Raw genomic sequence first — 11,840 nt, 5'->3', positions numbered from 1 at the left:
GCATGCCCGCTCACCAGTGAGTGGACGGCAGGCTGGTCCCGCGTTTCTGGAGGGCATTTTGGCAAAATGCAGCATAGTCTTTGGTCTGCCAGCCTCTTCTAGGGATTTGGCCGCAGGAAACGCTCAGAGCCGCTCTAAGGACGCATCATGAAAGCTGTTCACCACAGCACTGTTTTAAAACCTGTGAGGCAGCATGCCAAAACCTTAACATTGTCTCTGGGAAGTCATCTTATTCATTAGATCATCTCCCTCAACGTTTGGTAATGAAAGAGTATTATTTTATGAGAAAAAAAAATGTTTTTTGAAAAAATTCACGAAAGCATTAAAACAATGCTTTAATGGGTTTCCTGACCCCAAAATTGGCCCTCCAGCTTCCCAGGCTGGCATGACTAGAAGCACCTCTCCAAGACAAGTCTCTGCTTTTGATCCTATCAAATTTCTGACACTTTCTAGACAGGAACCGAACCCACAAATTCATCTCCCAGACACGTGAGGATCAGGGCCCAGGGGGCTTACGGGGGCAGCGCGGTGCCCTGCGCACCATCTGCCCCTTCCACGAGTGGGCGCTGAGGGAGGATCCAGTCGGGTCTGCCCGTTCCCCGCCGCCCGGGGATGCTGAGCACACCCGGGCCACCGGCCACCGACAGCCTCGGGCACACACCCTGCACCTTTTATAAAACAAAACGGGAAAGACTCAAGGTCACATGGTCAGTGCACAGCAGAAGCAGAAACAGCAGCGGCCTCAAGGTCCAGGGCAGTTCCTAAAACTGTTCCCTCCCCCCGAACCTGGCGGCAGGTGTGCTCCAGGAGCCGCCGCCCCGGGCAGGCAGTGCATCCACTCACCGCCGCAAGCTCGGGTGGGGCAGCCACGGGGACACGCGGGGGCCGCCCCCGACCCCAGCCCAAGGCCGTGGGGCTGGAGAGGCGGGCAGGCCCGGCTCAGCCCGGAGCCCCCCGTGAACTTCGGGGAAGAACTCGGCTGGCGGCCGGGGCCCCGCACACTCCCTCCCCGCGGCCCCGAGCGCTTTCCCACGGCCACGCCCCCCGCGCCCAGAAGTTCCCGGCGACCCCGCGCCCCCTGCGCGCCCCCCGGAGGCGGCCACTGCACGGGAGGCGGGCAGCACGGGGCTGGGCCCGACCCAAGCGGCTTCGCCCCGCACCCCCGCGGAGGGGGCCGCGTCCAGACCGGGCAAGGGGGGGGCGGGGGCGTCCCCGGGGCACCGGCGCTGCGGCAGGTGGGCGCGCTCTCGCGGGCGGTGGTCCGGCCGGGCCGCGCGCCTCCCCCGGAACTCGGCCGTGCCATTCCCATGATGCCCAGCCACGGGCACGGCTTCCGGAGCGCGGCCGCCGCCGCCACCGCCCGGTAGGTCGCGGAGAGGGGGCGGCCTGGGGGGGTCGCCCCGCCCCCCGCCCCGCCCCTCCCCTCCCCTCCCGCGCTTCCCACGGCGCGGCCCCGGCGCGGGGCGGCGGCAGCGGCGGCGCGCGGGGAGGCGGGGAGGCGGGGGGCCCGGCCGGACGCCCCTGCGCCCCCTCCCCGCGCCCGGGCCGAGGGCGGAGCGCGCCGGCCCCGCAGCCTCCGGCCCGCCCCCGGCCCGCCGCCTCCCCCGGGACGTGGGACGCGGGCGCAGGCGGGGTCCGCGCGGCGGGCGGCGGGGAACTGGCCGAGGTGAGCGGGTGCAGCGCTGGGCCGGGGGTTTCGGGGGCTGGGAAGCTGGGGGGCCGGGGACAGGAGGGCCGGCCAGGCCGGGGCCGGCGCTCCGTGCAGGCCGCGGCGGGCGGGCGGCGGGGGCTCCCCGGGGCAGGCAGACGGGGATCGGCGCCGGGGCTGCTCCGTATCCCGGGCCGGGGTCCTGGCTCTGGCCTCCGTGCGACTCTCGGTCCGCGCGCCTCGCGCTCCTGGAGCCCCAGGTGAGGCGCAGGTGAGGGCCCGCGGTGGGGAGCCTGGGCCCGGCCCGGGGCGGCCGCTGCCCTCCGAGAATGGCCGCGGCCCGGCCGGCCTGGAGACTGAGGTTCACGCCCTGCGCCAGGCGGAGCTTCCGGGAGGGTGGCCGCTCTCCCGGGCCCCAAGCTCGCGAGTCCTCGGATCCCAGAAACATAACTCCGGGGGTGCAGACCTGTTTGGAGGCCCGGCCTCTTCCCTAGGAGGCGTTCGCTCCCGCCGTGCCAAGGACTAGGTCGCCGATCCAAGCGGCTGGGGTGAGCGTGCCCTCGGGGAGGGGAGCTCCCGTGGGGGACACTGCCCAGCCCGCAGGCCGTGAGTAGCCCGAGCTCGGGAGTCGGGGGAGGTCGGGCGGGGGCAGCCGGGAGGGGCTCACCTTGCCTCCAGTTCCCAAGCACAGGAAATGGCGGTGCAGCTTTGCTGGGGGACGCTTGTTGTGAGGTTGTAAAATTGCAGCTTCTGGAAGGCTGGGAGCGGAATTCTAGCCCACGCCCACTTCTGGGTGGCTGGAGCGCGCCCTCCTGCTGCCCCGCCCGCTCCTGCACCGGGGCTCCTCTCCCTGGCCTGCAGACCTTGGCCTCCCTACCCTGGGGGAAAACCCCACCTGGGAGGTAAGACTGCTCGCTGAGCTGCTTTTCGGCCAACCAAGAAATGTAGAGTATTTGGGGGCGTTTCTCACAGGTGGGCAGACTGTTAGGATGGCGAGGGCCCAGTGTGGGTGCTTTGGTTTTCTCCGGAAGGTTGATGTTTGGACCGAGAAGGTACCGAGTGTTCTCCACCGCTTCCTAAAATCTGACACCGTGTGGCTTTGGGATGCAGGTGCTGGGTGTCCCCACAGCCACCCTCAAGACCGTATCCTGGGGCAGCAGTTTGACAAAGCCTGCCCCACTGCAGCCTCCGCCTCCCTGGTTCAAGCGATTCTCATGCCTCAGCCCCCGGAGTAGCTGGAACTACAGACGTGGGCAACCACACCCAGCTAATTTATGTATTTTTAGTAGAGATGGGGTTTCACCATGTTAGCCAGGCTAGTCTCGAACTCCTGGCCTCAAGTGATCCACCCACCTCCACCTCCCATAGTGCTGGGATTGCAGGCGTGAGTCACCATCCCCGAACCAGGGGGCTTTTCAAGAATGATTCATCTTGCATAATGTTTTAAAGCCACAAGCGGTCCTGGGGAGACACCCCCCCTCGATTTTGTTTTTGTTTTTGTTTTCATTTTTGTTTTTGTTTTGAGATGGAGTCTCCTTCTGTCTCCCAGGCTGGAGTGCAGTGGCGCCATCTCAGCTCACTGCAACCTCTGCCTCCCGGGTTCAAGCAGTTCTCCTGTCTCAGCCTCCCCAGTAGTTGGAAGGCACACACCACCATGCCCAGCTAATTTTTGTATTTTTAGCAGAGGAGGGGTTTCACCATATTGGCCAGGCCGGTCTCAAACTCCTGACCTCAGGTGATCCACCTGCCTCAGCCTCCCAAAGTGCTGGGATTACAGACGTCAGCCACTGCACCTGGCCAGATTTTTTAATACCATTCTTGGACTAGGTGATTTGACAACTTAGAAAACTGTTCACTAGGTGTCCAGGCCCTCTCTGCAATCAGTCAGAAGCTGTAAACATGGCTGGTGGAGAACAGAGTATTTCCCCAGGAAAACTCCCCAGGAAAACTCCCGTCCCCCACCTTGTCATCTAGCGGAAAGAGACTGACTTGGGCCCGTTTTCTTAAGGTAGTAGTACTGTTTAAGGAGCTAATAGTCTGAATTTAGACTCTTCTCAGCCCAAGGCTAATGCAAATGTTTTGTCATTGATGTTATTTTGCAGACGCAATTTGAATAACACCTACAGTAAGGCAGGCATGGGTCTGCTAGCCAGTGAGAGAGCCCCTACGGCATTGTTGGTCCTCAGTGCTCTGTGTCAGTGAAGGGGACTTTACGGGAGATATCATGGGCTGCAGTGGGTGGCCAGAGTTTGAGAACTAGTAGATAATGTCACATATGTGCCCCATCACCGTCACTTCAGCTAGCATCAGATCTGTTGTCCAGGATAGCTAGACATTACTTGTGGTTAAATGTATTTGTCTTAATACGTTAAGTTAAATGTATTTGTACTTGTGGTTAAATGTCTCAGAGTGAGTTCCTTCAAAAGTTAATTTTGAGCCCTTAAGTTAATGGTATTTCTTTCCAAAAAAAAAAAACACTGATGAACTGTAGCTTCAGCCTGTAACTAGATGCCTCTGATTCTCTTTGATTCCAGTAGTCAAACGTCTATTGAAAAAGCAGAGAGAGGATGCCTCGGCGTGTAAGTGGAGTGATGAGGACCTGATCCCTGGGCCGTTTGGGAACACTGGCTGCCATTTGATCACAGTCAACCTGGACTCAGAGAATTTCAAGTAATTTCAAGTAATTCTTGTATTTTAGTTTCCCTTTTAGAGCACAGATTGGTACTAGCAAATGACTTACTTCTGAATCTGTCTCACCCCCTGGTTAATGGCTGGTTACCCCTTTTGGGCTCACCTGTGTGTAGGTGGCTAGCCTCACCTTTTTTTTTCTCTCTCTTTTCTTTTTTCTTTTTGAAATGGAGTCTCACTCTGTCGCCCAGGCTGGAGTGCAGTGGCGCGATCTCAGCTCACTGCAAACTCTGCCTCCCAGGTTCAAGCATTTCTCCTGCCTCAGCCTCCCAAGTAGCTGGGATTACAGGCATGCGCCACCATGCCCGGCTAATTTTTGTATTTTCTTAGTAGAGATGGAGTTTCACTATATTGGTCAGGGTGATCTCGAACTCCTGACCTCAGGTGATCCACCCGCCTTGGCCTTCCAAAGTGCTGGATTGCAGAGGTGAGCCACCGCACCTGGCCGCAGCTTCATGTTTTTGAGAAAAGATGATGGCATGTAAATACCCGATTATGTGCTTGTCAGGAAGAAAGTGCCTGGTTAAACAGAGAAAGCTCCTGGTAGAGAAGAATCCACAACAGAGGCAAAACATACGGGGCCGGTTTTCACCCACTGCTGAGGTCCTGAGGACAGCCACAGCCTCTGAGCCAAGGGGAGTTCAGTGTCCATAAGCCTTGGGGGCTTGCTTGCATAGGAACCACTTTGCACTTCAATTTTGGTGTAGGCAGGTGGGGATCAGAGCAACATGTTAAGAATGAATAGCTGTGCAGTATCCCTGGTATTGTTCTAAGTGACTGCCATCCACCTGGGCTTCCTCCCTGCAGTGGCAATCCCCAGGCCTTTCGTGAGCAGGTCTTCAAAGTGTCCCAAGCTCAGCCCAGCACTTGTGCTGAGGCAGCCACCTTTGGTCTGAACTCTGGAAGCACAGGATGAGGAGGGGACATCACTGTGTTCAGGGTGACTTCTGTGCTAGTTAGCTAAGAATAACAGTCCCATGAGACCACCTGGCAAATTTACATTTGACATTTAACACAGAGAGGGTTTAGTAAAAGCAGCCCTTCAAGATGTTTGGGGAAATAATTTCTGAGTGGCTCACATCATACAACTTTCTGTTCCAGGAGCTTGTTGGTTGGGTCAAGATAAAGCTACGCATGACGTCGTGCTGATCCTGGGTTTATAGTTGTCATTTTTAACCTGCGAAGAAGCATTTGAAGACATTGTCTCATGGGTACCGCTTGCCAACCTTTGGAGGTAAATAAAACCTCTCCCCTCTTACAGAGAAGGTGGAAGCCCGGAGTGAGAAGGGAAGAGTGGGGAGGTGATGTACGTGCATGCCCCGTGTGGCACCGTGGAGGGTGGTTGGAAACATTTTCTTACTGAATCTTCCCAGCAGCCCTGGGCTGGAGCAGGTAAACTGTTCCTTTCCCAGCCAAGGAATCCGAGGCCCCAGGAGCATGAGTAAGTCACACAAGGACACCCAGCTAGCTGGACGTCGGGTGGACATCGGGCTCCACCCGACTCTCAACTCTGTGAGCCCGACATGCTGTTCCTCTGGGGCCTCGCTTGGTACTGGCTGCTATTGCTATTCTTAGCTGCATCATGCCCCTGTGCTTTCTTTCCGCCCAGGATGTGACGCCGGCAGAGAAATAAAGCGCCGCCCCTCTGCGCATCCCTCCCCGTCTGCTAGAATGTTTCTCATGAACGCTCCTCCAGTGGTTGCTCTCCAGTCCAAATGGGAGGCCTTTGGCCCGCCAGGGAGCTGTAGGTTTCCCGGGTGCTTCTCGGAGGCTGACGAGGGCGTGGAGAGCGCGTCGGTGAGCGCCCGGGTGCAGATGCTCATCAGCACGCTGCAGCGTGACGGGGCTGCTCGGGGCACCAGCGATGAGCGCGCTGCACAGAGGGGCCACAGGGCAGAGGGATGCCACGACGCCAGGGTGGCCGCCAAGCCCACCGTGCACAAGGAGCCGCCCACACTGGCTGCCTGTGGTCTCGTTGCTGACTTTGACCCCATGGGGGAGGAGGAAACTGCAGACTTTGGCCCGTTGGTGCTAGATTCAGACAGTGACGATTCCGTGGACCGAGACATTGAGGAGGCCATCCAGGAGTACCTGAAGGCAAAGAGTGGCGCCACACAGCCCGGGACCGGTGGGGCTCAGCCAGGCACAGCCCGGCCTTCCAGGGCCGCAGGCGGAGGCAGTAGATGTAAGCCAGAACCGGCACACGGCAGTGCCCCGACTGCCCTGTGTCCACCAAAACTTGTACCTGGATCAGGTGGTGGCCCCGGCAGCCAGGTGGGATCCAGCGAGGACCAGGGCTCCGCCTCCCCGGTCAGTGTAAGCAGCGATGACTCCTTTGAGCAGAGCATCAGGGCAGAAATAGAACAGTTTCTGAACGAGAAGAGACAGCATGAGACCCAGAAATGTGATGGGTCCGTGGAGAAGAAACCAGACACACATGAAAATTCGGCCAAGTCACTCTCGAAATCCCACCAAGAGCCGGCTACAAAGGTGGTACCTCGGCAGGGCCCGATGGGCGTCCAGAGGGAGTTCGCCTTCCGCAGACCTCCCCGGTTAGCGAAGACGAATGTGCAGCCCAGAAGCCTCAGGTCCAAGGTCACAACCACGCAGGAGAACGAGGGCAGCACGAAGCCAGCAACCTCCTGCCGCCCTTCAGAAGCAGCACAGAATAAAAGTGGGACCAAAAGGGGCACCAGCGCAGCAAGGAGGGGAAAGCGAGTCACGAGCCTGGCACAGGCACCCGAGGCGTCTGACTCCAGCAGCGACGACGGCATCGAGGAGGCCATCCAGCTGTACCAGCTGCAGAAAACACGCAAGGAGAGCGAAGGGGACCCGCCTCAGACGGCCCAGCTCCGAGAGGAGAGGGCACCTGACCCTTCCACACACAACACAAGCAGCGCCCCAAAAAGTGCCTTGCCCGAGACCCACAGGAAAACCCTCAGCAAGAAGAAGCCAGTGGCCGCCAAGACCACGGACCCTGGTCCAGGGGACGCTGACCATTCCCCCAAGCTCCTGAAGGAAACCAAAGCTCCACCTCCAGCGGGCCCGGCCTCCAGGAGCGAGTTTGTGGAACGGTCCTCATGCCGGGCAGATACATCTGCTGAGCTGATGTGTGCAGAAGCAATCCTGGACATTTCCAAGACGATCCTGCCGGCCCCTGTGGAGGGCAGTGACCGGTCCCTGTCTGCAAGCCCCGTCTTCTACTCCCCGAACGTGCCTTCCCGCTCTGACGGTGACAGTAGCTCTGTGGACAGTGACGACAGCATTGAGCAGGAAATCCGGACGTTTTTGGCCCTCAAGGCGCAGTCGGGGAGTTTGCTGGCCAGAGGTGAGAGCTGCCCACAGGCTGCCCAGGTTCCACTTTTGCCGCCTGGCCTCAACAGCCAGACCAGTGGCCCCAAGGTCCCTCTTTCTAAAACACAAGACCCACTACTGGGCTGCAAAAGGAAGCGTAGAGGCGGTGGCCATGTGAGGCCATCCACGCCCAAGAAAACGCGGGAGGTGGTGAAAGACAGTGGCCAGGATGCCAACCATAGCCAGGGGAGAGCTGAGCCTGGCCATGAGGGGCGGGACCTGCCTGTCCAGGGCAAAGCCAGTGAGGCTCCGGGAGGGGAGGGCGCCGCCAGGGGACCCGGCGACATTCGTATGTCACAGGGCCAGGGTAAGACAGACGAGGTGAGGCGCCTAGAAGAGAAGGAAAGCTCTGAAGACAAAAGCAGCTCCCTGGACAGTGACGAGGACCTGGACACAGCCATCAAGGACTTGTTAAGGTCCAAGCGAAAGCTCAAGAAGAGGTGCAGGGAGCCCAGGGCTGCGTGCAGGAAGAAGGTCAGGTTCAGCACCGCCCAGACGCACTTCCTGGAGCAGCTGGGCGGGCTCCGGAGAGACTGGAAAGATGGGGGCCCGCCGGTGCTGAAGAGCTGCCTCTCCAAGTCCAGGAGAGACAGTGGCGAGGGCCCCTGGAAGAAACCCCCCAGTGTCTTAGGCAGCACGGCAGAGAGGACGAAGCAGGAGGGCCCCGGGAGCCAGGACACAGGCCCTGGCCTTCCGGGTGAGGAGACCCGCCTCTGCCTCCACGTCCGCCTCCGAAGGGAATCCATTCCCCAGGGAGTCCCAGGGCCCAGCTCCCAGCCCCAGCTCCCTGTCTGATGATAGCAGTTCAGTGGACAGCGACGATAGCATCGAACTGGAGATTAGAAAGTTTTTGGCGGAAAAGGCCAAGGAGTCAGTGAGCAGTTCAGAAGTTCAGGCAGAGGGCCCCACTGCTCTTGGGACAGGGGGCCCAGCCGGGCCAGAGGTGCTGTGCAGGAGGGAGCCGGCCCCAGTGCCTGGCATGTGCACGCGGAGCCAGAGGGCCAGGGGAGTCCCACATCTGGCCGACGGGCTTCGAGGCACAGAGAGCGCAGGAGCGCAGGGCGCAGCCGGTCTGTTCAGCCAGGGCGGGAAGGGGCTCCCTGCTGTTCCGGCCCGAGGGGATCCGGTGCCGCCCAGGAGCACCAGTGGTAGTGTCTCCGCCAAGGGGCTCTCCGTGAGCAGGAGAAACGTTTACGTTCACAAAGACCAGAGCCCACGAGGGGCCGAGCCTGCTGCCAAAAGTGCTTTTGGTCAGCTGCCCAGCTGTGCCACAGTGGGCACCGAGGCAGGAGGTGCCAGAGGAACCTTTCACATGGGCTGCGGGAGCCCGAGCTTCCTGACCCCCAGCCCGGGAGCTGAGAGGGACACTGGAGCCCAAGCCGACCGTGCCCTGCCCTGGAGTGACTTTGCCCACCAGAGTCGGCTGCCCAGCCCGTGGGTGCTGCGCTCCGAAGGCAGAGATGCGGCATGGAGAGGGGGCATTGGGAGTGAGAGAGACAACGGGTCTGAGGGACCCGCCCGGGGCCTGCCCAGCCTGCCCCTTGCGGGCTTCTCCCCGCTGCTGTCCACCCAGCTCTTCCACTTTGGAAAGGGTGTCTCCTGGGGGGGCAGGCAGGGCGGCCTCTTCAGCCCCCACCTGGGGCTGCCTCTGCAGGGCCCCTCCTTCTCGGCCTTCAGGGAGGCCCAGGCCGGACCCAGCCCTGTCTTTGGAAGCCCACACTTGCTGGCGAAGAAGGATGGCGGCCCCTGGCCAAGCAGGAAGGCACAGACAGGGCTGAGTTTGCACGACAGGAGGAGCTCAGGCTCGGAGGAAAGCATTTTAGACTTGAGGTATCGACGAAGGGTCATCAACAGGGATGACCAGGACCAGGACGCCTTGGGCAGTGACGCCAGTGACTTCAGCGACACCTCCACGGAGGACAGTGGCGGCAGCTCAGTAGTGAAGGTCTAAGCCCTTGAGCTATGGGTTTGTGTCCCGGGTTCCGTGCATTCGTGGAAAGCGGCGTAGCTGTGTGTGTAGCTGTGCGTGCGTGTGATGGTTCTGTGGTTGCAGGGAGGGGAAACAGTCTGTTATACATAGCCCTGTATATATGTACACCAACATGAAACTTTTATTTAACAGACGTGTGCTGGTAAATATGATTTTTGTAGCCTTTTGTAAATTATTTAAAGTGATGTAAAAAATATTTTTGGAAAATACTGTTGTTCGATTTTGTAGGGTGTTCCTAACTGCAGTTTTCTGTGTTCTGCATACAAGTCTTCGATTAGAAAACATTTGGTTCTTATCATCGCAGCCAGGTTCACAGAGACTCTGATGCTTTTTAGTTGGTTATTGGTGAGAATGCCGGCGGTGACTGCAGTGGTAGCCTGAGGAAGGCCGAGCTGCCCTCCCTGGGAATCGCTCACATGCCCCCAAGATGTCCGTTGGGAAGCTCCCAGGACAGCACTTTTTATACAGAGGACACCCCCTTGGCCCCACAGTCCTTGGAGGCCAGAGCACATCTGAAAACTGCAATTTCAGCCGTCCGTTGGAAAAATCTTTCGAAGCACAATGGCCAGCGAGCACGTGACTGCTCCCTGTTGCATGTCAAATCCACACAGATGTCAGCAGCAGCTGCTCTGCGGCCCAGCCCTAGGCGTGGGTGGGTTCATGTCCAATCTTGTTCAATCACTAGATGATTCTAACATCAAAATAAACCTCTTTTTATATGGAGTTACTGTTCTTTTTTAATCATGGTTCTTAAAGATAACACACGTGCGTTTAAAATTTCCTTTTCCTTGGCCGGGTGCGGTGGCTCACGCCTGTAATCCCAGCACTTTGGGAGGCTGAGGCGGGCCGGTCACCTGAGGTCAGGAGTTTAAGACCAGCCTGGCCAACGTGGTGAAACCCCATCTCTACCAAAAATACAAAAATTAGCCAGGCGTGGTGGCGAATGCCTGTAATCCCAGCTATTCGGGAGGCTAAGGCAGGAGAATCGCTTGAACCCAGGAGGCGGAGGTGGCAGTGAGCTGAGATCGTGCCATTGCACTCCAGCCTGGGTGACGAGAGTGAAACTCCATCTCAAAAAACAAACAAATTCTTTTCTTGCGCACACCAATAAGCACTGCTTAGAACTTTGGTCCTCAGACACCTAGGGCAGAGATGACGTCCAAAGCCCAGTCCTGGGGATAAGCATTCTCCATACCTGCCCTCCAGAAACAGGAGCCCTGTCAGAGGTGTGCCCGAACACCAAGGCCAGCCCTTTGGGTGGCTTTCTGTGGGCGCCTCCCAGGGCAGGATGCACAGGACCCTCTTCTGCAGCTGTGGTTAAAGGCAGCAGCCTCAGGCCCTCGGTGTTGGCGCCGTGATGCTGCCCTGGTATTCTGTGCCATCTGCTCTGAGGCTGCCGCAGTGCCTGTGGCTACTACAGAGACGGAAGCAGTGCTAGGCACTGATGGGCCGTGACATGTACATTGTAATTGTTCAGCAAACTTTCATGAGTCACTGGAGGTTCCCAGGTCAGCCTCGTGGCTCAGCTGCCATGCAGGGTTTACTCTGGAGCTGAATCTTGTTGGTATTCTAACATACAAGTGACTTGTCTACACACTGTGCACCCCTGGGTTTTAGCAAGAATTCACTCTTGTATCCAGATGCAGGCATGTGCCGCCTGCCATCCACAGTTATAACATCTGCTGGGTCAGAAGCTGGGACAAGGGTCCCTGTGGTTGCTGTTCCTGTCCAGCCCTGTCTTTTGTGTTTGATAGCTTCATTGTGGCATATTGCTTCACTTAAGTGCTTCCAGGAGAAACAGTTTCATGTAATCCATGCTCTTTTATTTATATTGCTTTCTTCCCCCCCTGAGACAGTGCCTCACTCTGTCGCCCAGGCTAGAGTGCAATGGCGCAATCTTGGCTCATGCAACCTCCGCTTCCCAGGTTGAAGCGATTCTCATGCCTCAGCCTCCCAAGTAGCTGGGACTACAGGCGTTTGTCACCTCACCCAGCTAAGTTTTGGATTTTTAGCAGAGATGAGTTTAACCATGTTGGCCAGGCTGGTCTCAAACTCCTGACCTCAGGTGATCCGCCTGCCTCAGCCTCCCAAAGTGCTGGGATGACGGGTCTGAGACACCCCGCCCTGTCTTATTTATATTTCTAGATAGTGCCTTTGGGG

The 11,840-nt window shown here is 58.4% G+C and overlaps 1 protein-coding gene across 1 annotated transcript; it reads left to right on the top strand.

The window, feature by feature from the left end:
- The first annotated feature begins 3,411 nt into the window (after positions 1–3,411).
- On the top strand, positions 3,412–10,403 carry PPP1R26 (protein phosphatase 1 regulatory subunit 26). The gene is given in 5 exon segments (XM_010372758.2): positions 3,412–3,656; positions 4,183–4,318; positions 5,438–5,570; positions 5,946–8,371; positions 8,373–10,403. Coding segments are annotated over 2 exon segments (3,633 nt in total). The 5' UTR covers positions 3,412–3,656; positions 4,183–4,318; positions 5,438–5,570; positions 5,946–6,007; the 3' UTR covers positions 9,642–10,403.
- Positions 10,404–11,840: the final 1,437 nt, after the last annotated feature.

The sequence above is a fragment of the Rhinopithecus roxellana genome, chromosome 16, assembly GCF_007565055.1.
Source record: "Rhinopithecus roxellana isolate Shanxi Qingling chromosome 16, ASM756505v1, whole genome shotgun sequence".
In the NCBI taxonomy this organism is placed as follows: domain Eukaryota; kingdom Metazoa; phylum Chordata; class Mammalia; order Primates; family Cercopithecidae; genus Rhinopithecus; species Rhinopithecus roxellana.
This window is presented reverse-complemented; position numbering and strand designations above follow the sequence as displayed.